At 37.3% G+C, this 27,474-nt stretch overlaps 1 protein-coding gene across 1 annotated transcript in view; it reads left to right on the top strand.

The window, feature by feature from the left end:
- RNF180 (ring finger protein 180) overlaps positions 1 to 26,870 on the top strand; it is a 61,427-nt gene extending 34,557 nt beyond the window's left edge. The window contains 3 exon segments of the mRNA XM_069879878.1: positions 5,350 to 5,575; positions 10,108 to 10,233; positions 26,049 to 26,870. Coding sequence (XP_069735979.1) covers positions 5,350 to 5,575; positions 10,108 to 10,233; positions 26,049 to 26,251 — 555 coding nt within the window. The 3' untranslated portion in view covers positions 26,252 to 26,870.
- Positions 26,871 to 27,474: the final 604 nt, after the last annotated feature.

Here is a 27,474-nt window from a genome sequence, read left to right as displayed (position 1 = left end):
GTGCTTATATGCGAAAATAATAGACTAGATAGTTACTTTGGGCAGGAGCATGATAAACTCATAGAATATTGACCTAGCTCTTTTTGTAGTGTTTGTAATATTTGGATACAGTAAACATTAAAAACTTAATTTTCTCCACTATGGCCTATTCAAAATAACTTGGTAAAATTTACTAGATAAGAAGTTTAACATGTCTGTGCTGTTCATTATGACATCATTCAGGATTAAGAAATAATTGTAATCCTACTATTGTAATTGTCTTTTCCTGAAGATGGAAAGAGAGATTCAAGATTGATAGAGGTTAGAATGTGTACATATATTTGATTAAACATATGAAATAGAGCATATTTATAAACTGCTAAAGGGTAGAAAAATAAACATTTGGACAGTCAAAAAGTCTTCTCAGGTCTGAAAAGCATTGCCCTTATGAATAAATATGACCTCAAAAGAACCTTTGATGAATCAAATACAGGGTCAAGGGGAATTAGGAGAGTTAAGAAGTATATCTTCTCTGAGAAGCAGGAAGATAAGCAATTTGTTTTTGCTGGGAAGTGGCTAATGAGGTTAGAGTGCAAATATCTGTAGAGAATATTCTGATTTTCACTTTCATTGTTTGTTCTATTGATTTATTGTTATCTCTTTAGAGCCCCGTATACAAAAAGTATATATGTCCTAGCAGTAGTTACCTTAGAAGCCTTGGTCTACAAAGCGCTTGGTCACAAAAGATGAACAATTCCACTGCCTAAAGCAGCTACTCCTAATAGATATAGAATAAAAAAAAATTCAGTTAGGTTTAAGCAAAATTTCTCCTGAAGAAGAATGAAGAAAATGCCATTCAACTCTTTACCCTTGTACAATTTATCCAGTCCAAATGCAGCAGAGAGGGTCTGAACAGGGGACATGGGACTAGGTAGTAGGCTGCTTTGCTCTACTTTGAACGTGTTGGCTTGGCCAGATTTTTCTGAATTGTTGACTTATTACAGTGCCTTGAGCAGTGGCATCTCTGCCCTGTTATAATTTGTATTCAAGCTTAGGTTTGTGAAACACCTTAAAAAGTGCCCATTTGCATACATCATGCCAGTCAATCAAAACAGAGTGCTCAAAGGTATACTAGCCTTGGTAAACCTCATGGCCTGATTTGGAAGTAATTCTGCTTGTTTAGCTAGTAAAGAATTTTTGTAGGATTTTTCCTGCATTTTAAAATTGGACTTGAATTTGTTTTGTGAGTTTACTTGCGAAACTCCATAAAAAGTCACCAATTTAATCTGCAGAAATTAGCTCCTCGAATCCTGTGTTCAGTTCTGGGCCCCTCTCCACAAGAAGGATGTTGAGGCTCTGGAGCAAGTCCAGAGAAGAGCAACAAAGCTGGTGAGGGGGCTGGAGAACAGGCCTTATGAGGAGCGGCTGAGAGAGCTGGGGTTGTTTAGCCTGGAGAAGAGGAGGCTGAGGGGAGACCTCATTGCTCTCTACAACTACCTGAAAGGAGGTTGTAGAGAGGAGGGTGCTGGCCTCTTCTCCCAAGTGATGGGGGACAGGACAAGAGGGAATGGCCTCAAGCTCCACCTTCCCTGGAGGTGTTTAAGTCACCTTCCTGGAGGTGTTTAAGGCACGGGTGGACGAGGTGCTAGGGGGCATGGTTTAGTGTTCGATAGGAATGGTTGGACTCGATGATCTGGTGGGTCTCTTCCAACCTGGTTATTCTATGATTCTATGAAATTTTATTCAAAGCAACAGAGCACTTGCAGACTTTCCTATAGCAATGGTTCTCATTTCAGCCACTCTGCTTAATGTAGCTGTCAATTTTTATGAAATTTTCAGGAAGCCAGAATACCTGAGGTTGTAACCCTGGTGTCAGGGTTGGTTACAATTGGCTAATGGATTCAAAGGCTGTTGTGGGACAACCTGGCAGCTGGATAGACAGGGCATTCCTTTAAGCTGCGTTTCAGCTGGAAATGGTTTAGTGTTTGGTAGGAACGGTTGGACTCGGTGATCCGGTGGGTCTCTTCCAACCTGGTTATTCTGTGATTCTGTGATTCTGTGAAATCAGGCTAAACCCACTGATGGGTTTTTTCCAAGAAGTATTTCTTTCTTTTTGATCCATTTCTGTACAGAACAGGATCTACATTCATTCTTTCAAACTTTTCCAAACTTGGCATGATTGTGGTTATATAGTATAACTGAAGGCTTGAAGTCTGGTTTAGAGCTCCAAGTCATTGTAATATATTTATGTACAGCTTACAAATTGCATGGAACAGATTACCAAGTAGCTACCAAGAGAATAGAGGATAATATACATACTGCACTCTTTCAAAATGTAAGGTATGTCAATGTGCCTATAAGGTCTTCTTCCTGTTTCATAAGGATGAATATGTAGCTTTTTGATCCTCCCACACCCTGTTGGCGTTTTGAGGTACTTCATATAGCAGAGCAGTGAGTAGTAGTTGCCTCCACAAGGAGGCTACAGTTTTATCCACCTTTACTTTAAGCATGCAAGGCCAGAAAGAAATTTTTCACCTCCCAACCAGTCTATGTAATGTGTAACAGAATATGAAGGGATTTGCAAGGTTTTTTTCATAGTTTTCTGTCTTGAGCAAATGTTACATTTGTTTTATTTAGGTTTATCACTGAATCATACTCAGTGATTTTACTCAACCTCCTTTCACTGATAGCATACATATAGGTTCTTTTCTTGTTAGTGTCTACAAGCACTAGTTATAGACCTTTCACGTGATTTACAGGTAGATTTTACATTAAATATCATGTTATTCATTGATGCATGTGTTCTCTCTGAATGTGGAACTGAATTCAATACTTCCGTGTAGTCCAGCTGAACTGTGTTATACTCCTTGTTATTTAATGTTATTTATAGGCTTTTCAAGCAGAAGTTGATCCTCTGTTCCTCTCTTTTTTTTTTTCATGTTGTCATCATTCTGCCAGCCAGCCAGTAAAGTATCAGGGGTTACCATCAGGTGATATAGTCAGTATTAGCAGTTCCTAAGTGACTTGGGAAGATGGAAACTTCTGAAGGTTCTTACCTTTCTTCCATTTCTTAGGAGTAATCATTTTGCTTTCAATTGAGCTGGACAGGCAGAATGAGTACTTACCCGGAACTAATGAATTTTGGGTACTTCTGCTTTGTATTTTTAAACATAGTACCCATACTGTTAGAGCTTATTTATTATTTGCAGTTTTTTGTATCCCAGGTAGAAGAGGGCTGGCTATAATGAGAAACAACAGGTATCCAAACCAGTAAGGCGTACATGTAATTATATCTGAAACAGATCTAGAGACTCCCATCTCTACAGGAGGTGCAAAGCAACAACTGTCATTAATGTGTGTCAGTATCAAGCAGTGGTTGTCTGCCATGGCCTAGGAGTGTCAAAATTGGATGCAAATCAAGCATCTGCCCTAGTACAGAGTAGTATTTATTGGGTAGGAATGCATCAACAGGTATGCTTAAAGTCAGTAATAGGCGTCTGGAAGGACTTGCAGATCTAGCATTGCAGGACTAGCAGTGAGGTAGATACAGAGCAGTGCTTTAGCAAGGGGGATGAGGGTATTAAGTATGGATACTGGAACTTGCAAGAAGTCACTGATATTCCAAGGCAGCTTAGAATTAAGACACTCAAATTGAGATCATCAGGGAGTTTAGAAAAATGGGCATGAGAGAAGAGTTTTAACACTCAACAGTGTCTGCCACTTTCCTCTGCCTTGGTTCCTTCCTGATGGTTCTCTTGGATATAGGGCTATGTTGAGTTCTGGTAGCTGTGAAACAGAGATGTTGCATAGAAGAGATAGAGGAAAGTCAGTGTCTCTTGTGTGGCTCCAATAGAGATGAAAAGAAAAAGTCATAGAGTCATAGAATCACCAGGTTGGAAAAGACCCATCGGATCGAGTCCAACCATTCCTATCAAATACTAAACCGTGCTCCTCAGCACCTCGTCCACCCATGCCTTAAACACCTCCAGGGAAGGTGACTCAACCACCTCCCTGGACAGCCTGTTCCAGTGCCCAATGACCTTTTCCATAAAACACCTTTTTCTGATGTCCGGCCTGAACCTCCCTTGGCAGAGCCTTGGCCATTCTCCCTTCCCCCGTCCTCTGTCACTTGGGAGAAGAGGCCAGCTCCCTCCTCTCTACAACCTCCTTTTAGGTAGTTATAGAGAGCAATAATGTTTCCCCTCAGCCTCCTCTTCTCAAAGCTAACAACCCCAGCTCCCTCAGCCTCTCCTCGTAAGACTTTCAAGCAGTTTTTTCCAGACACTGTTCATTCTTTGAAGATGGTAATGCCTCGTGTTCAGTATGATATGTGCTGAACAGATGTATCTTCTTCTGTAATCACCTCTGTTTGGAGTTTCTCCCTATCTTAAAGCCAAGGTCAAGCAGAGAGCTGGAGCCAAAGCTCTAATTCAGCAAGAGTTTTGACTGGTGTGAAGTTCATAATAACATTAAAATTAGTCCTTGGAAAGTAACAGGATATGCATAAGATTCCCAGGAGAATTTATACACATGCATGTAAGTGGGAAATATTCTGTCTCCAACTCTTGTATCGCTGCACGCCATCAATGGCGATCGCTCCCTCGTGTTGCCCAGGCCCGATAAAGGACTCTTGCTTACTGAGACTCCAAAAGTCATCTTCTTTGTTGCCATTTGTTTAATTTCCTCACATTGTGTACTTATCAGAGCAAAGCAGGAAACTGGCAGTATGCGCAAGTTGTTTCACTTATATGTCATGTCCACTATTTGGGAAGTCCAACTATGTCCTGTACAGATATATCAGTGCAAGGAAATACAGAACATGCTTGCTGGCAAAACCAAGGAATTACCAAAGATGTAAGGGGTTCCTTGACTTTCTACTCTAAGGTTTAGATTCTGCATTGTAGTAATAAAGTTGAGGCTTGTTTTAAACTGTGAGGGGTTATTCTTGCTGAAATGTTCCCTTCACAATTTACCTTTCAAAGGCAGAACAATCCATATTGTTTTGCCTTTCTTGGCAAAGTAACCAAGTATTTTTGTAATAAAGTTACAAATAAATTGTTAAAATTTGTTTTTAAAGAAGAAATTTGATCATAATACAGTTTTACGCAGCCTTTTTGGTTTTGTTATTTCCTTCTTTTACTGTCTTATATGATTTTTGTTCTCCTTTCCCACAGAGTTCTTGTTGTGACATTCCTGTCTTATTAGTATGTTTCATCATTTTATTAAAAGTAACCTGTATTAAAAATTAAGAATATCACCACTGTGTACCAACTTCTTATGCATTATATAAAGTCACCTTCCTGCCAATTGATTTATCCAACTTATTTATGAGCTGAGCTGTGAAGAGATGTTTTCTTTTTCTTCTTGCAGACTGCCAATGATAACCTACATACAGATGATGAGCATGAACTCAGAGGAGATAAGGAAAGCTGTCTCTGTGCAGTGTGCCTGGATGTTTATTTCAATCCTTACAAGTGCTATCCATGCCACCACATCTTTTGTGAACCTTGCTTAAGGAGGCTTGCCAAAGACAATCCAACCAGCACTCCATGTCCACTGTGTCGCACTACAATTACTGGAGTCTTTTTCCAAGCAGGTATAAAAATTAAAGTTCTTGCAGTACAGAAAAATATTTATAATTTTCCTTCTGTATTTCTGTCCTGAATGTATGTAATGAAATATATAGTTAAAAGCATGGTAAAACCCTGCTAACCAAACACAGTCATAACAGGAATAAATAAATAAATGATAATATGGAATGGGCCATATCCAAAATCCATGCAGAGCACAGTTTGGTGATGTTAATCCTTTGCAAGGTGTTTTTTGCATTTAAATCTTCCTAGGACTGTTCCACGCAGTCTTTCTTCAGTGGCAAGTAACTGTTCTGGATGCATCTTTTAAAACTTCTTTATCTTTGAAGTGAGGTGCTGATATTTTGCATTTCTTTAGTTTACTCTTGATAAGTAATCACAAACTCCGAACATAACAAACAATTCCTCCAAATACCCTAGCAGTAAGAATTTTTTTAAATTAACTTAATGACACCAAAAAAAAAGTTATTTTCTTCGTTTTATGGCTTTAATTTAGCTACAAGTGAAAATAAAGGCTGGCAGGACTATAGAACCCTCCTGACTAGTCTGGTTTTTAAATTCTCCTCTTCTGGCCTCTTACTCCCGCATATCTAGTGTTCCTGACTTTTAGCAGTAGGAAAACATAGTGGGTAAGGTGGACCTGATGTCCGAATTGGTAAAGGGATAGGAGAGGGTAAATACTTACTGCTGTAGATGAGGTGCCTGCAACAGCATTAATCAGCCTTTCATGCCTGAAGCTTAAAAAGGTACATTCAAGCACCATGGATAAAATTACACTGATACCTGGAGCTGAGCCCTTTACAGCACTTAAAACTGTGCATAGACAGCTCGTGAAGTAGTGGAAATTTCTCATCCATGAAGGAGCGTTTGCTTATTTTTGCATGGTGCAGAGATCTTGCAGCAATCCTCTTCAAACTGAGAGAGTGCTGTGATGATGGCAGGTTTAGCGTGCAGGTTAAAGGATGATTTGATGTTGATCAGCAAAGGTGCCCAGCTCCTATTTCTGGTTGTGTACAGACTCTTCCTCTGCATGGGCATAACTTTGTATGATTTGATGGCAGTCCAGTTCAAGGAACTCACTGGGCTAAATAACAAGTCATTTGGGCAGGAAGGAAGCATTTTTCAGACAAACTAATTGCCCCGGGATGGATCTCTGGAGAGCTGCTGGTGGCCTTGGACAGGGACTGACTATGTCAGCACTGCAAGAGAGAAAATGGTTGGAAAGCTGCAGCTGAGCATCCTCATCATCCTGCCTGGCTACTGTATAGAGGTTTCAAGCTGCTCTCACTTCATTTGCTTAATGTTTGATGCTGCTTTGGATTTGATGTACAGATGAAGCGTGTTTCACCAATGGAGACTTTTAGCTGTTTTAGGGCTATTTAAACTTTAAAGAAGCTATTTAATAGATTTACTGCAGTAAAATACTGCTGGGAGAGCACAAAGAGAGAATACAGATGCTTGCTAAAATGTGTTTGCAAAACTTTTAAATACATTTAAAGTACTGTCATTTTGGTAAAATATTATCAGAGTTATTTGTAGCCTTTGAATAATTAAGAGACAATGTGTAAAAATACGTGACAGGAAATAATGAAAAAGAGGGATCCGGACACTTCTCAGTGGTATCCACTGATGGTACGACAGGCATAGGCGTAAGTGGAAAACATGAAATTCCATTTGAAGACAAGAAAACACTTTTTCCTGCGAGGGTGGTCAAACCACCAGAGAGGCTGTGGAGTCTCCAGCTGTGGAAATGCACAATACATGCTTGAGCAGGGTGGGTTGGACAAGTTGATTTCAAGATATCCCTTCCAACCTACTCCGTTCTGTGAAAATATTTTAAAAGTATGTAGGTTTTTTTCTTTGAAGAAAAGGATTTGTGTGGCTTAAGCATAAATAGTATCATAAATATGTAAATAATGTGTCTACTGTAAATAGAAAGCCATAACAGTGTATGAGATGTGTTTAGTATTAACAACTGCAGATGAGAGAAATCTCTATGGCCTTACAGCAGTAATTTGTGTATTACTATTAAGTATATAGCAATATATACTTGACTTAGCAATATATTTGAAAATAGATATGCTACATTTTCTCTTTCTTTGTTGTATAGTTAGTAAGAAAAATATTGCGTATTTTCCCAGTGCATAACACATTGAGCACCTTTTAAATCAATGAAGAAATATCGATGATAATATCGTATCGTTAGACAAATTAGTAAAATTAACACAGTAAGGAAGATGGATGGTGCCAGACCAGCATAAATGGTAGTAAATATTTTTTTACTCAAGAGATTTATTAAACCTTTTAAAAGTTATTCTAAAGTCACTGCTGCTGTAAGTTTGTGCAGCCAGCAAAGCAAAGTTGCTAGCATTTTTTACATAGTTCTCTAATGCTACAGCTGGGGTGTCTTATTTCCCTCAATAATTTATTCTGGTTCCTTTATGCAGCATTTCTTTTGTATAACTGCATTTTATTTTACAAGGTTATATCAAAAAGAAAACATATAAGTAGATATTAAGTTCACTGTTTAGCTCATACCGGTTTGCAAACTGAACATAACTGCAACAGAAGGATGCATGTAGCATGTCAAGAAAAGGTGAAGGCCAACAGGTCGGTTTTTCACCAATGATAAAGAAAAACAGCGATTAACCCAGAGCAACTAAGCTGGGTGTTGACCCCTGAGGGTACTTCCTCTGTCCTGTTGCCTCAATCAAGGGAGCCTTTTCCACTGGCATTCCTGTATTTCTTAGAGACTTTCTTAAAAATCCCTTCTTCCTTTAGGATAAGCTCACATCTGGTCAGATGGTAGGATGACCGCAATTTACTTGAGACACTCGCTTTTGATCTGATTGCAACAACCCACTACATGTAACTCTGTCTTTTAAATGCTTCTCCTGTCAGGGGAAAGAGTGAGCCAGACTGGCCTCTACATTTCAATTCATGTAAAATTTTATGCATGCTGAGTGTTTCCAAGAATGAACAATCTGGCACTCGTGCTATAAATCCACTGCTGTAAAGAAACGCAGATTCAGTGTGATGGCTGTGCACAGGAAGTCCAGGCATGTGGCAGAATAAGGGTTGCATAACGCACAGAAAAATGGGTGGCCTGGCCAGCCTGGAACAGTCTTTCATTAAAAGCCTAATCAGGCAACCTTGTAAAACCTAGTAAGAGTTGGCACCACTGCCTTTTCTGAAAAACAGGAGTTAGGTGCCTCACCAGAGGTTTCGGTATTTGAATTTGGACAATAAAGTTGAAAGAACTGAGTCAATTTTTATGACCTGCAGAGGAAACTAAAATATTCTCTGTTGATGCTGAGAGAGGTGGTCTCATCAGAGACTATTTCTCTGGATCTAATCCTCACCTAATAAGATACAAGAATCTGGAGATTTCCGTAACCTGTGTGTGTTGTGCAGCCTCATTCAACCTGCATTTTGACATGTTGAAATACAGGATAATTTGTAGAACAAGACCAGCTTTTTTTTTTTTTTGCTTCAAATCTGCTACTGCCATCCTCTTACATGGAATAAGCTACTGCAACCAAAGGGCATCTGGAATTTTTTCTTTTTTTCTGGAACCTGCTCACAAAAAGCTTAGCTTTTCCAAATTTGCCAGAAAAAAAGATTTGATCCTTTCATAAAATATTAATTATTGAAAAAGTATGTAAAATTGCAATGAACCAGGTAAAATAGTAATACAAATGCCTTTTCAAAGATCTCTGAAGGGGCCTTTCTTTGTTTTAAGGTACAGAAGGAACTATGGTAGTATTTATCTGGAGCCATGGAGGCTTGAATGGCCAAAATAGGGGGTTAAAGTTTTGTCCCTTAATTACTAGCTTGGCAACTCCGTTACAAGCGATCATTTTGGTGTTGGGAATATGTAGTTTTTAAATTGTTTTCAATTATTGCATTGCTATGGATAGTTTTGACAGTTTTGAATTACAGTCCATGTAGGTATTTCCCCACGTTATATCCCAAGAAGCTGATGATTTCTTAAGATCAATAAATTATGTCAACTCTTGCAATGTGTCATTGATCATTCTACAAATGTATTCTTAATTTCTGTTAATCCACAATGTTTTAAAAAAAAATCTAAAAAAGAATGTTTAGGCTCTTCCCCTCTCCTTGCATTACTGGCCTTTAGTGAGTGATGTTATTGAACAAAAAACATTAGGAACTCACTATGGTATTAATTCTCAGGATGTCCCTTCATTCACAGAGGTCATCACAGCTTTATATGTTGAATAGCCTCATTTATTGTGTACTTCATTTTGATAGAATTTGACATCATCTTTCCTAAATGCCTTTTTTTCCAGAGGAACAGAATGAAAACATTGTGTTTTGATGAATAGTGGGACTTTCCTTGCTATATCTGGAAATGCTTGGGTTTATGTGAATTTAAAACAATTTAAGAGGTCTTATAATCATAAAAAGATTACACAGTATATAAGTCATTTTTGTTCTGTCATATAAATGTATGCAAATACATTGATGCATTTACAGCACTGATGTGGACATTCTTTCCCATTAATTCTTGTAGAACTGAACAAATATACCAAATCTTGCTTCCCTATGGAATATTTGAAGTTAAAAGAAAATTTTCAAAATTCAGATACTGCAAAATGGCCTCTACCAGGCTGCAAGAAAGCCTTCAGGGTTTTTGAAGGTAAGTTTTTTAATCTACACCTAGATTTCATTCCGTCTTGAGTATAATATTTGAAAATAAGTCTCTAGCTACTATATGCCATAGGAAATCAGAAGTGGATGATTATTAAAGTAGATCTGAGTTAGATTCTCCTGGCTGAATCATACACAGTGCTCTGAATCTAAAGATAAATTGAAAATTGTAAAAAGATAATTTCTTTGTGTACATTTTATTTATTCTTAAATCTTTAACTTTGTACACATTATCAGGATAATTGTATGTAGCTTCCTGTTTGGAAGAAATTGTGTCTGAATAGCAGAAGAAAACTACTCTGGGAAAAAAAGCTACTAGTTCTGAGTGTGGCCAGTAAAGACCTTTTCAGAAAACATTCAGAATCAGTCTTTTACAAAAGAAGTTGTATAAGAAAAGTTGGAATGATATGATACGATGCGATACAATACGATATGTATTATTGTGCATTGCTTGTTTTATGCATACAAAATGGAGTAAAGGATGTGGGTGTTATAGCTTTGTTTTCTGCTTATTGTATGAAGGAAGCTTAGCCCTCTAGTTACGAACATAAAACATTTTCATGGTTATTGACTGGCTATTAACTGAAAAACATTTATTTAAGTTAGACCACTGGATTGTAGGTTTCACTGTTTATCCATATTTCCCTGTTTTCAGGGTAGTGTGGCCTTTCTTCACCAGGCCTCATCTACATTTACTTATAGAATTGCTTTCTGTAATGCTGAGTCTTGCTCGCAGATATGTTTCCAACATACGTGGAAAAACAAAACTCTTCTGAGTCTACCTAGGCCTTTGTACAGGTCAAATTTGATAAATTCTGTTCCTCCACTTATGAAATTGTGACACACAAAGTAGTGATTTGAAACACAAAATAACAATAAGGAGAAGCTGTTGGCTGGAAAGATAAGTAATTTTTTTCTCTAACAGCAGTTCATGTTAATGCTGAGCTTTTTGGTTTATTGTAATACATTAGTTTATGTATGTGGCGTAGTTCGTATAAATTATGTCTTTCATGAATATTAAAAGCTACCATGCTGTGCTTTGCACAAAATACAAAGAATTAAAAATTAAAGGAAGATTTGGAGAGGTCATACAGCTTCTGTACTGTGCTATCTGATAATTGGGTATGTCATTCCACAAAGGTAATTCAGAATGCTGGATTTGCACGTCTCCAAAGAGCAACCTAAAAGTCCCACACCAAAAGGGAACATGATTAGATCTAGTTGATAGGAGCCCGAACCACATAGCTGTCTGAAGTGGTCTTTGCCTTCTTAGATATAAGTGTTGCTGCTGTGTTTCTGTCTTCTGGCTTTTTATTTGAATCAAGACTGCTGCAGGGTTTGTTTCAGTTCAAAATGCAAGTCTATAATGTACACTTTTTCCTAGACTGCTTTTTTTGAGTTTACATTTGAATTGTTCTTGGCAGCATCCGAAGTTTCATGTTCGGTTTTCCTACCTTTGCCTATGTCCTCTGCCTCAGGAGGCTCCCAGACACTTTGCAGGCATAGAAGACTGAGCATACCGGCAGCAAAGGACTTCTGACACCATAATAGATGCTCTCACAAATGCAAACTATAATAGTATTGAGAACGATGGGGGAAAAGAGGCTACTTACATCAAATTTTGTTTAATTAGGAAGGTAACAGCCTAATAAGATGTTAGAATTGCAGAAGGGAATATGTAAAGAATGAGAAGAAGAATAGAGTTTGTGTACATCGGTGCAGAGTGACTGGGGTGTAAAGGGCTATGACTACAGTGCTTAGAAAGTGATGAAAATATGCAATCTCGAATGTGAGAATAACAGCCTCTTTGTAAGACAGTATGCATTGTCACAAAAGAAATTCTGTGGCACTATTAGAAAGGTATGTGCTCTTTTGTCTAGTTCTTATCCAGTAGGTTCAATCATCACTGAGAATGTAGCAGCTCTTTTCAAACTTCATGACATTCCAGTTTTCTGTAGGCCAAAACCTCTTCCACAACATTATTATAATATTCCTGCCATAAAAATGGTGAACTTTGAACAGTAAACCACTTATTATAGATGTTGGACCTAATAAAATCAGACCTTGGAATTATATTAGGATGCAAGGAGAACAAGATGACTGTTGAGAGGCCTAGAGTATATAGAAGATTTATCAGCTTTAACTAACTTAGACTTTCTGAATGTTGCAGGACTGCTAGAGAGCAGGTCTTACAATGAGCGGCTGAGAGAGCTGGAGTTGTTTATCCTGGAGAAGAGGAGGCTGAGGGGAGACCTCATTGCTCTCTACAAGTACCTGAAAGGAGGTTGTGGAGAGGAGGGTGCTGGCCTCTTCTCCCAAGTGACAGCGGGCAGGAAGAGGGGGAATGGCTTCAAGCTCCACCAGGGGAGGTTCAGGCTGGACATCAGGAAAAAATATTTCATGGAAAGGGTCATTGGGCACTGGAACTGCCCAGGGAGGTGGTTGAGTCACCATCCCTGGAGGTGTTTAAAAGCAGGTGGATGAGGTGCTGAGGGGCATAGTTTTGTGATTGATAGAAATGATTGGACTCGATGATCCAGTGGTTCTTTTCCAAACTAGTGATTATGTGAAAATCAAGTGTCTTTTCTTTTTCCTTTTGTTTTTTCTTGAACTGATTGACTGAGCCAAAGATCAATATGTGAGTCTTCTTTGATATGATAATTTCCATGAGAAAGGTAGAATTATCTTCTAGCTAAAAAAATGAACACCCAGAGCTTTTGAGTTTCTGTACAAAAAGTAAGAAACCTCAGCACAGTAGCACTTTTGTGGGTCAAGCTCATGAAAATTGCTTCAGTTTGTCTTTATAATGTTCTGGGTTTTTCATTAAAAAATCATTAATAGAATTCCCATTTGTTCCCATTAATTAAATCATTAATAGAATTCCCATTTGTTTAATAAACGTTACATGTGACATTGCTGTGTATATGGTATGCTTTTATTGGTCAAGGATAGGTTAGTGACAGAATGAGAACGCTATTCAGGATTGAAAACCAATCTTCTTTTACCACTCAGATTTTTAATATATATGGAAGTTAACCTAATTTTAAGCATCCCTTTCAAATGTCTTCTGTTTTCTATGAGTTGAACAAAGATATTGCATTAGTTATTGGTTTGAGTATCAGTAGCTTTTAGTGTAATCGCACAATAGAAATAACATCTTACATAGATTCTTTAAAAAGATCGTGTCATTTGAATACAATAGTCAAATAGCAAGCAGGCTCAATTGGATCTTGTTATCATATATTTAGAGTTTAATGGCATTGTAAGTATAGCCTTTGCATGCCATTAAATTTGAGTTGCATTCTGTAAACACTGCACAGTCACAGAAAGTTCACAAACTAAGGGTTTGTCTCCAAAAGTAATTTAAAACATGGACTAAAATAAGTGGTAAATGTAATTTAAACTGAACATACGATACTTATTCTGACAGTGACTTTAGTGTAGTCAAATGCAGGAACTGAAAAAATGAACTGAGACAGTGTATGGAGCCTAAAAGGGTTCTGTCAAAAAATTTTGCATAAATCTGATATAGAAATATATTGATGAGACCAGAGTAGACCAGGATAGAGTAGTCAAGTTAGTGGTGGTAACATTTTAAAAGGCTGCTCACTGGCTGCATATAGAGAAAGCTTGTAGTTGTGCCTGAAGTTAAGTACACAACTAGCTGTTCAGAATTAGAGAGGGGAATTATGAAACCTCTGAGTTACAGCCCTTGCTGACTAATAAAAGATGTAATTTTCCAAGGTTAATAGAAAATTCCTTTCAACTATGTGTATATTAACATTTTTGTTTAAAAATATGAGGATTACGTTGAAGGCAGGAAAACATATTTAGAAATAGTCATTCTTTTTACCTGGTTTGGGGTTTTTTTATGCTTAATCTGGAAAACATTCTCCCAGTGCTTCATACAATGTGCTAATTCTTCGCTGATCTCATCCTTTTAGTGACTTAATAAAAAGCTATTGACTTATGCATTAGTCAAGGATTGCAAGGTACAGTGGTTTTGACACCTGCTAATACCAGTGGAAATTCTCAGCACTGCGGTAGGTCACATCTGCCATGTCCTTTTGTGTAATCGCTCTTTACAGAAAAGCGTGACAGTTCTTACGCATTTAAAAAAAAAAAAAAAAGAATGTTGTGAAAGCGTTTTGTGCTGATACATTTTTGTATCTCTTTGTCTTTAAAACTGAGGTACAACACTTGAAAATCTGCTTTCTTGGTGCAAGAGTTTTGTTATTGTGACTTCAGTTAAATAAACAATAAAGGAAGTATGTTAACAGCTGTGAAAATGTACAGCTACAAAATTACCTCAACTAGGTTTTAAGTTTATACTTTTCTGTTTAGAAAGAAGAAAAAAGTAATACTGGTTTCTGATGCTATGATTACTGAGAAGAGAAACAAGATAGGTTTTACTGAAAAGAAAAGGTGAAGCATTGATTTTAGTCATAAAGACTAAAGCTAAAGTATAAGCAGTCTCTCAGAATAATCTTTATATTGAGCTATTTTTCCCAAGTCCTACTACTCTACCCTTCCTTATTGCACTTTTTTCCTTTCAGTTAATTTCCTTACTTCCTCATTTCCTTCAGTTTTCTTTGTTTAAGTTTTCTTTTTCATACAACTCAAGACTGTAGTTGTGGGACCATGTAATGCTAATTCACCAGAAGGCTTTCCCTTTTTAGCCAGGACCCTTCAGATTATTCGGTATAGCTTGTGGAATCATAAAAAGTTAATTTGCACATATGCATTTCTCACAAGATGCATTTACAGTCTACAGTCTTCACAGTGAGTGAATTTTCTGCCTCAGGGAGACACACATTACTAGGAAGTGTTGTCTTTGAGCATCTGTTATGCCTATAGGACACTAAGACAGAAAACACAGAATCCAGGCACTGCTGGTTAAGTGTGACTTCTACAGCTTTGTCATTTTGCTGATGTGTCAGCACTTGGATCCTAACATTTAGACCCATCTTCCTTGCCCACAAGTCCTTTCAGCTGCAACAGGTCACTGGTAAGAAACACAAGACAGCTGTTCTCCGACTAGCCTTCAGGCCTTCTCTTCTGCACCTCACCAAGCAGAAGCAAATCTGAAAGGAAAACAAAGTTAACTGGAAGGAGAACATTGCGGTAGAAAGGCCAATGCCACAGGGATGTCTTAAGCTTCATCTCTATTAGCACTGCCACTTTCTGTCCCAACAACGTCAGTACAGAGCAGTTTTGCTGAGGCTGTTCTTGAGAGACTTCTTGAGAGCCACATACTAGCCAGAAAGACAAATTAAGAAAATTTTAGACCAGTTATGTAGCCATACTCCCACAGCTGTACCAAGGGACCCAGCTGAACTTGTAGGGGAGTTATGAATTCCAAATGGCTTTTAAGAAAGTTCTTTTCTGAAGATGCTTGAAAAAAACATAGCTCTGTTCAGGTTGAAAAGGAAAGTCCTGATGAGGAATATGTAAGTAGACTGGAATGCTTCAAAACAAGAGATGACAAAAGAGGAAGGGTGATAGAGGTAATTAAAATCATGAGAGGCATGACAGAAATGAATGGGCTGCTGTTACTCAATGTTTCATAATAAAAGAACTAGAAGACATTAAATAAAATTATCATTGCATGAGAGCATGGGTTCAAATAATGGCATATTCTTGGAAAAAAGAATGAATAAAAGAGAATTGTAATTAAACTAAAAATACCACATTTGCCTGTGGAGATCCGTGAAATGCGGGTTTCTGGAAGCTGAGAAAGAATACCAAAGGTGTATTGCAATATGTTTGCCCTGTTCTTATGTTCTTTCCTTGCTGTTTATCAACTCCTCATTGTTTGAGTTTGTCAGAGAAAGAATGATAAGGTAGAAAGACCTTCAGTCTACTATCAGTATGCCTGTTGATGACATATCCTCCAATCTGATGACAATTGTGTCTTCCATTACAATTTTGCCGTAAACTTTGTAAAAGTATTTTATGTATTTTTCAAATAAGATTACATAAATATTTATCATTTGCTCTCTAAACATGACTAAGAAAAATACATAATCCTATTTAAACCACTTTAAGTAAGCTTTGATTTACTAGCTTGTTGAAGTGGTAGTCTTTCTTCACAGACTCAGTTTAGAGCTTAAAATATCTCTTGATCTTAATATTATGTTTTGTATAAAGTTCTGCTGAGATTAGTTCAGGTTGTGATGGGGCTCTGAACAAGTTGTCATTGTCACTGGCAGGAATTGGCGAGCATCTTTCAATGCATTTTAGTGCAAGTGGAGACTGATCCTTGTTAGCTGTGCCAAATAGAGTGTCAAAAAGATAAACCGTCATCACTGAGCAATGACCAGTAAAATTGTTTGTATTCCTAGTTAGCTATAAACTAATAATGTTTAGTCAAAGTTACGTTAGACATGCTTCCCCAGCACGCTCCCTCAGTCCACTTAGGACTGAAATGCACTGCTCAGGAGAGTAGTTTGTACTCAAGTAGCCCCTAAAAAGGCTCAACTCTGTTGGTATAAACACATCTTGCCTTGAAAGTTAAGTTTGCGTGGTTTTCATTCCTTTGATTTGATGCATCATAGAAATCCTGTTTACTGTAAGAATAACAAAAGAATATTTACTTGAGAATAAATCATAGAGATATCGACTGGCTTCATCCATATCAGTGAGTTAATAGAGAAGAAATTAGGATGGACATGTACATTGTTCCTGCTACCTATCATTCCTGTGATTTCTGTTTCATACATCGGGACCAGTCACATGGATAGCTCCCTGCCATCCAAAATTGGTCATGAATGTGAATTCAGTTTGATCTAGAGCCCTTACTGAGTAGAAAACAGCTAAGATTTCTGGAGGAATGTGGTACTTGCATAGCATAATTATAAAAAGTGTGTCCACATTATTTGGGCAAGGCAGAGTTTTGAGAACCTCTAAAAGTGAAAATAAAAACTGAAATTTGAATTTGATGAAGGAAGAAAGAGGAAGCATGAAAGCACCCAAGGTGTTGTGTGAGAATAATAAGCAAGAAAAGGTGATGCTAATTTTATTATGGAATAAATACAGCAGAAGGCTTATATTGGCTGAATGGCTTATATGAGCCAGATTAAGCATACCTTCTCAAAGAATCAAGAGATAAGTGAACAGCGGAGTAAAGCCAGGAGACTTTTGGTTAATATTTTTAGCTGAGTAGGTAAAGATGGCTGTTTGAAATGGCATCAGGAAAACTTAAGAGATAACCATCATTACACATTTAGTGAAGGATTAAAGGAAGGATTTTTTTATCATCTTAAGACAAGTAGAGCCGACTAATGAATTTATTTTTAAGAAAGTATTTGCATTGCTGTTATCTTTCAGTGTTCCACTAAAATTGGCTTGAAACATTAGAGCCTTAAGTACTGAAAGGCTTGTGGACAGCAAAAAAACTCTGCTAAGTCTTTTTAAATTATCTTTAGTATCAAATTCCTATTTTTTTTTACACAATAAAGTAATCATACATGTCAAGAAATAAGCATCTAAAGACAGTTGAGCAATATGCCAAGTAGCATTCACATTAGAGACAAGCATCAGCATATGATTTTTAATGCTATTTTGTACTTATTCCGTTGTCTTGAGCTATTACATGAAGCCTACCTAGAAATATCAATCGCTTTTGCCTTTACATATTTTGTACAGTAGCAGTATGAAAAAAAAGTGGAGCCCAAAGGGATATAAGTAGATAGGGAGGAGTTGTAGGGAAGGAGGAAACTAGAGGAAGGTGATGCCATTACAGCAATATGAACAAAAGGGTGAAGGTTGTTACAATTTAGCAAGAGTTGCTGACAGCTAAAATTTAGTATGTGATCAGCTGGGGACATGACAAATGTAAAGAAAATATGAACTTGCAACATGATTTTGAGAAATGTTCAGTGACAAAAAGTAAAGACAACTGAAGAGGGTGTTGATGCATAGAGTTCAAGGCCTTGATGAGCAAAAGATTTAGTGAACAGATAGTGGAAGAGAAATGGAAAATAGATGAAAATTAGTAAGAGAGTTCACAGAGTCAGAAAATTCTGAATATTTTTTAAGATTGTTTTTTCAATTAGGTTATTGGTGCAAATGCCATGGGAAGTTAAAAGTTTCAGGTTGCTGTCTGGAATTCCCTGGGTTTCATTGTCTGCACTGTCATGGCAAAGAGAGAACTTGTCCACAAGTTAAATCCACAATTAAGATAAAGTTTATCAACATGTATATACAAACAAAAGTGACTACAAATCCCCATCTTAAAGGCAAATGTATGGAAATTACTATTAGTATGTACGTCATCAATATTCATGTAGAAAACTTATCTTTAAAATTAAAGGAAGACATTTTTATGGTCTAGAACGTATACAAACTGTGTATTTAGATTTATGACACGATCTCAGAGGGAGACCATGCAGCTTCGTTTCTTGATGTCATTTATCAAGACTATACGGGTTGCAGTCAGAACAGGTAAAGTGAAAGGGAAGGCAGTTAAAGAAGCCAATGTTTTGTTTATTTGCAGAGCTCTTTTGTACCCTAGGACATTCATTTTAATTACTGTGTATTATTTTTATTTCATCTGTCTATTATTTTTATTTCATCACCTTTAGTTGAATTTTTATATAAAGTGATTTCAAAGTAGGAGTGTAAGTTCTGCTGTGAATCATTTTTTAAAATGCAGTTACATGATGTCTTGCCTCTTTGTTACTTAGTATGTAATGATTTAGAAGAAGAAACTAAAAGTAAAAAATTCAGATAGCAGATTGGCTATCAAAATTCCTTCATGGCTTCTATGTCAGATGACTTCTGCATTATGAAATGTGAGATTAATTACTCTGGTTTAGTATGCATCCCAACATTTAAACTAGCCAAGTATAATATTTGTGAGTATTGATAATTTTAGAATAATCACAGATGTTTGGGCAGAGTGTTTTTTCTAAGCTCATTCTGCTCTCCCACAGTCCTCTTGCTTCTTGATTCATTTACTTCCAGGAAAATAAACAGCACAAGGTAGAAAACGAGTTGTTCTAGTTTTCCTTTGAATTTATGAGAAGAACTGGTCACAGTAGTCATTGACTATTTCTCATAAAATTGGTAGATAGATTTAATATTTAATAAAATAGCAAAAATGTTTGTTATGCAAATAAGTAAATTATATATACAAGTATTTCATGTGGCTTTATGGATTTTGTCATTCATTTTTAAAACTTTGTTTTGTTTTCTTTCCCAGTAACCTGATTCTTTGCTAAGATACAACAGCTTACATTATAGTATGTGTTTTAATTGGTAAAAGCTGAATTATTAGTCTGTAATGTAGCAAGAGGTAACTGCCTTCACACATTTTTATTTGATTAATAATATTCAGAATGTCATTGTTAATGACTGAGTCACTGTATTTACGTCTTAAAATTCAAACAAATGTTAGGAACACGCAAAAAAACTTGTATTATAAATAATCCTATCTGAAATCTAGTGAGCTGTATTTGAATGGAAAAAAAAATCCATATAGGTGGTATACATAGTGGCAGATCTGCTATTCAGAGAGACCAAGAGAGTCTGAAGAAATGGGCTGAAAAACACTAAAGCAGATGCTTCAGCAAATGAAGTTCCTTTCAGCAGGGCATGTGAAAAGAGGAACAGACCAAGGCAGAACACAGAAAACATGATGTAAAAGAGAATCTAGCAAACTATATTAGATTGTTGTTGGAATCCCACTGCAGTCTGTGTAGTTCAGAAAATTCATATGTGATTTGGAGAAGTGATACATATACAGCTGATAAAGTTTATTAACAATACTAAATTATTCACTTCACTGATGATAGTAAATAACTAACATTTCTAACTAACAGCTAACATTTCTCTTCATCAGTAACTTTGAAGAGGCAACAGAGGACAATAAATTGGAGAACAGGTTGATAGACTCAGCAGCAGGAATGCTATTCAGAGAGACCTAGATAGGCTGGAGATATGTGTTGAAAGGAGCCTTGTGAAATTCATTAAGGACAAATGTTGAATCCTGTTTCTGGGAAGGAAAAGCACCTGGAAGTGAGACAGGTTGGGCATGAACAGCCTAGGAGCAGCTCTCTGGAAATGACCTGACCATGCTGGTGAAGGGAAGGCTGCACATGAGTTGGCAGTGTGCCCTGACAGCAAGGAAGATCAACAGCATCCTTGGCTTTACAAGCAGGAGCATGATGGATGAAGAGCAGTAGGTGATGGAAGTTTTATTCTCTGCTACTCAGCAGACCACATCTAAAATGCTGCAGCCTTACCCCCCTCCTCTCCCTGCCTCCAGTACAGGAATGACAGCACTAAATTGGAGCATGTTTAGCAGAAGGGCATTAGGATGCTCAGTGGCCTGGAGCACCTGACTAGTGAGGACAGGCTGATGGAACGGCTTGTTCAGTCTGGAGAAGCGTAGGCTTTTGGCAATTATCTCCAGGCAGCCTTGTCGTAGCTATAAGGAGACCACCAAGAGGACAGACCAGCTGTTCACAGTGGTGCACGGCAGGAGGTATGATAATGGATGTGAGAGGTTCAGACTGCAAGTAAGAAAAACATTTTCCCTGTGAGGAAAATCAAGTAGTGAAGCACTTGCCCACAGACACTATGCAATCTCCATAATACATAATTCACTACGATAAGCTGCAAATGAGCTGTTGCCACTTAAGAAAAGAGGCCTGGCCAATACTATGGTTAGTTTTCTGACAATATTCAGTGCACAGCAATAGTCAAAAAATAAGCTGGAATTATTAGGATCATATCAAAATGGAAAACAGTATGTCATTGTCTCGACTTGTGGTGATCCTACATCTCCAATATTTTTATATTTTAAATTACACCTTCTCAAAGAAGTCTAAAATAAGGTGAGGCATAATGCAGAAGGGATGATGATCTGATGTATGGGTGCTTTTTCGTATGAAAGAAATTTACAAGTGTTTTGTTTGGAAAGGATATTACAGAAGACAGATAGAAGAGGTCTGTAAACTTACGAATAGCGTAAAGACGTTTTAGGAAAGATTGTTTGCTGTCCTGCAGAGGCAATCTTGCATTAGGAATTTTATCAACCGTAATAGATAGGGCAAAATAATTGTTACTGAGTGCCAGATGTCCGCATTTGCACTTTAGGCAACAGGAGCAACTTCCTTTCAATCTTAAGGGCAATATGTCCACCAGTAGCTGAAGCCTATTATATGGGGACACACTGGAGGTCTTAAAGCTCATCTTCTCGTTTAGTTTCACCTGAAAGGAGATCAGTTTACTTCCTCTGAGACTAGTCCAAAAAGGGACACAAAGCACAACAAGTAGAGGCAATATGAGATCTAGTTTCTAAGTATGCACAGATGCATGTAAGGAAAGAAAATTCTACCAATGCTGTTTCAACACACTGTTTTGAGCATAGCTTCCAAAGCACTGGGGTCTGAAGCTGCTAGTTGCTGCAAAGGCACCTGTAGGAAGCTGTCAGTCTGTTTTTGCCTTTTTTCATATAGTCTTTCAGTAGCTCTGTCAGTAGCTAATCTGCTGCAGCTCATAGTTGGAAAGAAACTGCATCAAAATTACCTTGGTACATCTGATTACCTAAGAACACTTGTTCTTAGGTAATTTAATTTTACACAAGCACTTATCATGTAAATACAGATAGCTTGCATATTATTCATATGGGCACATTTTTAGGGTAAAATGTCCCATCTCATGTCTTAGATTTTTAGTAGATTTATAGAATTGGGATACTATTTTAAATTCTTTGTATTCTTACTTTGAGTATTGCTGGTACCTCCACAGATGTTGCAAAAACTTTGGCAGGGACACATGAAACAGATATGCCTATTGATGCTCTGGTGAAAATCCTTTTTGATTTGCAAGCTTTGGTGGATATAGAAGTGTCATTTGCGAACAACATTGGTTTTGATATCTAGTAACAGGTTTTTATTAACAGTCTGCCAGACTCCACTGGCACTGTGCATGCATATTCATGTGATTTGAGTGGAAGCTCTTGTTCAAAGTATAGCAACACAGGCATGGACAAAAAAATTAAGTAAAATATCTGTTTTAACAAATACATGCCTATGTAGAAATTATTTAGGGACTGCATTCATCAAATAAGATAGAATTTCTTTTTAAGAAAGGAGTAAATACTTTAGAAGTCTTTTGAAGGTGCCTTAGGTCTTCTATTTCATAATTCAAACCAGTATTCCATATCGCTCTACAGTTAAGGAATTATACAGGTCTCAGGTTTTATCTGCAAATGGGTAGAATCAGATGCAGACATGAGTTATTTCCACTCTAGCTGGAGAGACAGGTATATCAAGGTATTTTTCATGTCAGAACTTATTCAAGACAGTAGTCGTAGTATGGATTGTAGAGTCTGCAGTGTCCCTTATGCATGAGCATACAGAGTTTCTAAATCTGATCTTTGGTTTCCATACTGTACACAAATTCATTTGATAATATACATTAGGGAAAAGAAACAGTTCTCATTCTTTGTTGGTCTCTGTTAAGTCCTGTAATTCAGTTTACATAATAGTTGTACTATTGACATTTTTAGTTGAAGCTTAATCAACTTACAGATGGTAAAAAAGAGATTTATTTCAGCTTTCTATAGGAAGAGCAATTAAAGAATAGTCAGATTCCTATACTTAAACTGTTGTTCATAAATGTCAAATGATTACATTACAAAGTCTAATCTGTGATAAACTCGTTGCAGGTTTGCTTAAGGTGAGTGGCACAGATGTAAAAATCAGGGATAATACTTGTCTAAAGTCTGTAGCAAGTGAGGACTACCAAGTCAAAAGTAATGTAGCTACATGTTTGCATAAATTCGTGATTATCCCTGTTGATCAAAAAACAACCTCTGGCATGTTGTGTTATATTAATTTTAAATGTATAATAAGAAGAAAGCGCAGATAGCAGTTTGACTAAGACTCTCCAGAAAGGAAAATATACACTAAAATTCATGGGTAAAAGGCAAAGAGAACAATACAGTGTTAATGATAAAATTGAATGCCAATTACAAATTAAATTTATAAAGTAGAATATAAAACCACAAATCTAAGTGTCTATTTGACAATGTTTAAAAAGAGTTAGAAAAGAAATTTAGAAAAATACAAGTTTGAAATTGAGGTAGTTTTTAAATTAGCATTTTTCAAGTAAATTACATGTTGGCAGAAAGATATTTAAAGACTATCCTTTTTTGAGAATTTTGTTACTGAATTACAAGTGTTGTTTTCTCATAATCAAAGCTACTGTTTTAAATTAACAAAATTTTAATTAATATGATCTAAAGCATAACATAAAAAATGAGGAGGTTCATATAATTTAAACAGGTCTTTAGCATCTTTAAACAGATCTTTAGCTCATGTACTTCAATAACATTTTGTGATATTATAATGTCAAACTCTTTAAAAGCAAACGCCTGGAATTTTTTCCCTCGAGTCAATACAGCATATTTTGCTGTGGGAAGTTCATAGCCCACTTGGAGTCACCGAAAGCCATCAAAAAACATCCTCACACTCTTAAATAGCATGAAGACTTCATGCAGTCTGCAAAATAAGATAAATTATGTTAGAGAGATTCTGATATATACAGATCTAGAAGCTTAGTAGCTGCACAGGACAAAATGATCCAAATTGTGTTTAAAAATAAAAAGTAAAAAAAGAAATACAATGGCATCATGACATCTAACAATGAGGGATTCTCCAAAGGAAGAATTTCTGTGTCTCAGTGGTCTAGTCAAATTTCTAAATAAAACAGTCATTAAGCAAATATAGGAGGACCAGTTCACATAGGTAATTCAGAGTCAAAAGGTCTCTGATTAACTGTCTTTAAGGGGATACCAAAAAGAGAAAATTCACAGAATCACAGAATCACTAGGTTGGAAAAGTTGAGTACAACCATTCCTATCAATCACTAAACCGTGTCCCTCAGCACCTCGTCCATCTGTCCCTTAAACACCTCCAGGGAAGGTGACTCAACCACCTCCCTGGGCAGCCTCTGCCAGTGCCCAATGACCCTTTCTGTGAAAAATTTTTTTCTGAAGTCCTGCCTGAACCTCCTTTGGTGGAACTTGAGGCCATTCCCTCTTGTCCTGTCCCCTGGCACTTGGGAGGGTTGGCCAGCTCCCTCCTCCCCACAACCTCTTTTCAGGTACTTGTAGAGAGCAATGAGGTCTCCCCTCAGCCTTCTCTTCTCCAGGCTAAACAACCCCAGCTCTCTCAGCCGTTCCTCGTAAGACTTGTTCTTCAGTCCTTTCAGGAGCTTCGTTGCTCTTCTCTGGACTCACTCCAGAGCCTCAACATCCTTCTTGTGGTGAGGGGCCCAGAACTGAACACAATATTCGAGGTTCAGTCTCACCAGTGCCAAGTACAGAGGGAGAATAACCTCCCTGAATTCTTTTCTTTGAAAGTCACATAAACAATTCCACTATAAAAAATACTATTTCAAAACAAAACCACAAAGTGATAGTCAATATCCACCACTGAAAAGGAAAAATCTTGAAATTCCAGCAAAGTTCTGTATTTGGACACTCTTTAAAAATAAACTTCTGTGTTATCTTGAATAAGGTCTGAGAATGTTAAAGTTGCTGGCATATGAACACCAATTATACGCAATTACTAATATTAGTTAAAAAACAGAAGATGGAGGAACCTCAAGGAGACTTAATTAAGCTGCACTAGAAGGCAGCATAACAGTATATGGTAACTGTGGGATACACACTGAGGCACACTGTTGTGCAGGGGTGCACACTCAAGAGGGCACTTTCTACCCACCATGGAACTCTGAAACCCATGATGTCAGTGTCAACGAGAAAAGTCTGGGCAGCTCAGCAAAGACCTGTTTCCCAGAATCAAAAAATGCATCATAATGATTGAGAGTTACCTGAAATCTGAACGAAAATCCAGACCAGTATGACAGCATCCCTTTCTTGTCCTTCATCAGAAAGGGACAGATCTGCCTTTGCAGCCCAGCTCCCAGCTTCTTTCCTGTGCCACAACCTGCTATCTAACACAGCTGCACAGACACTTTTCTAACATCCTGTCTTCACATATGCAAGAACTATGTGTATGCTCTTATGGTACTTCCCTTACTACATAGTGAAATCAGGAGGAATGGAAAGGAAGGACCATTTGGCAGAATCCCATGCTCAGGCCATTCTTGGAGGCACAGGGCTCTAATTTCCGCTTGGAAGGCTGTGTTTGCATCTGCATATATATTTCTTAGGTATTGTCAGCATACAAAAGTAATTGAAAAACTGGATTTAAATCTGGTACATATCAAATAGAGTCATAGTACTAAAGCAAGTAGGAATCACTTAGAAGAGTATTTTGAAAAAAACTATTCAAATACTAGAAAAGGAATTCAAACATATTTGCACTGCTGAACTGTGTGTCTGCATATAGATGTCTCTCAATTACTAAAGAATTCAGATGACTAGAATTAGGGAATCCAGAGATTAATTAAACAAGAGATTAGTTACAGTATATCAGGCCTTTCACTTCTAGATCAAGTGGAAGAAGGTGCCAAAAATAGAGGTGATCACAGGTCTAGGTAAAACAAGCAGATAACATTACTTTACTGTAGTAGAGAATGCCAAATAATACTAATAAAAAAATGTAGTATCCTCCTGACATGGAAGATAGTTACCTTTTAAATTGTTCAAAAACAAGTCCAACAGAGAGCTTTTTGTCTAACAAAGTGAGGTAATCTACCAGTGAGGTGTGATATTTGCTACTGTCCTGTGAATTACTGGAGGAAGGAGGATGATTTCTTTCTTTTTTTCTACCCAATCTGGTTGCCTTTATAAAGATTTTTATCTTCTAGTCTGTTTTTCAGCAGGTTTTCAGAGACATTCAGGGACTGTAGCAAGGAGGCATTTCCCACACGCTGCTCACCGAATGGACGACATGGACTTTGAGGATGATAGCCGTGGATGGCGGTTTGATATGGACATGGCGGTAGTCTACATTTATGTAGTCAACTGGATAATAGGATTTATTGTGTTGTGTTTTCTTTGCTATTTCTTCTTTCCTTTTTAGTCTGCTGCAATCACAGTTAATTAAAACAGCAGCCGTGTGAGCCAAAGTAATGTGAACAGAAACAACTTGAAGAAGGCAAAATGTTTGTTTGATATTGAATTTTTATCGTTCAGAATTGTATTAGACTGCATCAAGCATGCTGTAAGGCTATTTGATACTTCTTCTATGTGTGACAGAGGACTTCAGCTTGATTCCAAATACAGTGTGAAATCCAGGTTATAATCCATTCAGTGGGAGTTTTATTTTGGTAGGAACAGGATTCACCCCAATGTGGAAAATAATTACTCTGTAGAAATAAAAAGTACTGCTTTTGGTAAGGGGAGTTCTGTGTCCTACAACAGAATATGATCAACAGGGTTATTTTGGAGTTTGACTTTATGTCGACACACTTTGCTTACTTTGCTTCAGTTCCTCATACGTAAAATCAATAGAGACACTTCCCATTTGTAGTCAGATCTTTTGGGAATGGGAGGTTAAAAGCACTGCAGTTCTGCACCACAGCATTGTAAAGACATTCATCAGAGCTATGTCAATGATATAATCCAAATTCTGGAAAAATTTGACAATCGATGGACCTGTCAGCATTCTGCTGTGGAGATACGCTGTACTCAGTGCCTGAAATTTTGAGCCTATTAACCAAAAAAGAGAAATGACAGTGCGTAGCGTGCTGACAGTTCATCTTTTCAGCAAGTGGCAATCAAAATCAACTAATAACCCCAAATTCTGCACATTAAAGGGACCATTTCTGTGCAGATTCCCAGAGTAACACTGGACCTTTTTTTACTCATCAGATGAGTGTGTTTGGATCCAGCAAGACAGTTCATGGAGGGCCAGCAGCAGGCCTGCTGGCTGCAATGCCATGACACACTAACCCCAGGAAATATTGGAGAAAGAAGCATTCTCCATTGTAAGAAATCGGTATCATTATAAAAAAAATCTGAAGTGTTGGCTCACTAGGTCTGTGTGTCTCCAGGGAGATCACGCAGGGGACACAGTAGTCATTTGCAGCTTTCATTGGAAACGATTCTAAAGCACTTCATAGTTATTCTATATATAGATTGCTGAGTTACAGTACCAAACTCTAGCCTGTTCAGCAATCATTCCATACATGCTGCTTTACACAGTCTTTTCAAATGAAAGTGAATGAGCATCTGTTACATTATTAAGGGGATATTAGAAACTATTGCAGGAATCAGATGCTGAAGAATGGTACAAGTTAGTTC

This window comes from Phaenicophaeus curvirostris, chromosome Z (assembly GCF_032191515.1).
Source record: "Phaenicophaeus curvirostris isolate KB17595 chromosome Z, BPBGC_Pcur_1.0, whole genome shotgun sequence".
Classification (NCBI taxonomy): Eukaryota; Metazoa; Chordata; class Aves; order Cuculiformes; family Cuculidae; genus Phaenicophaeus; species Phaenicophaeus curvirostris.
The sequence above is the reverse complement of the archived record's forward strand: the minus strand, read 5'-3'. Positions and strand labels throughout refer to the sequence as shown.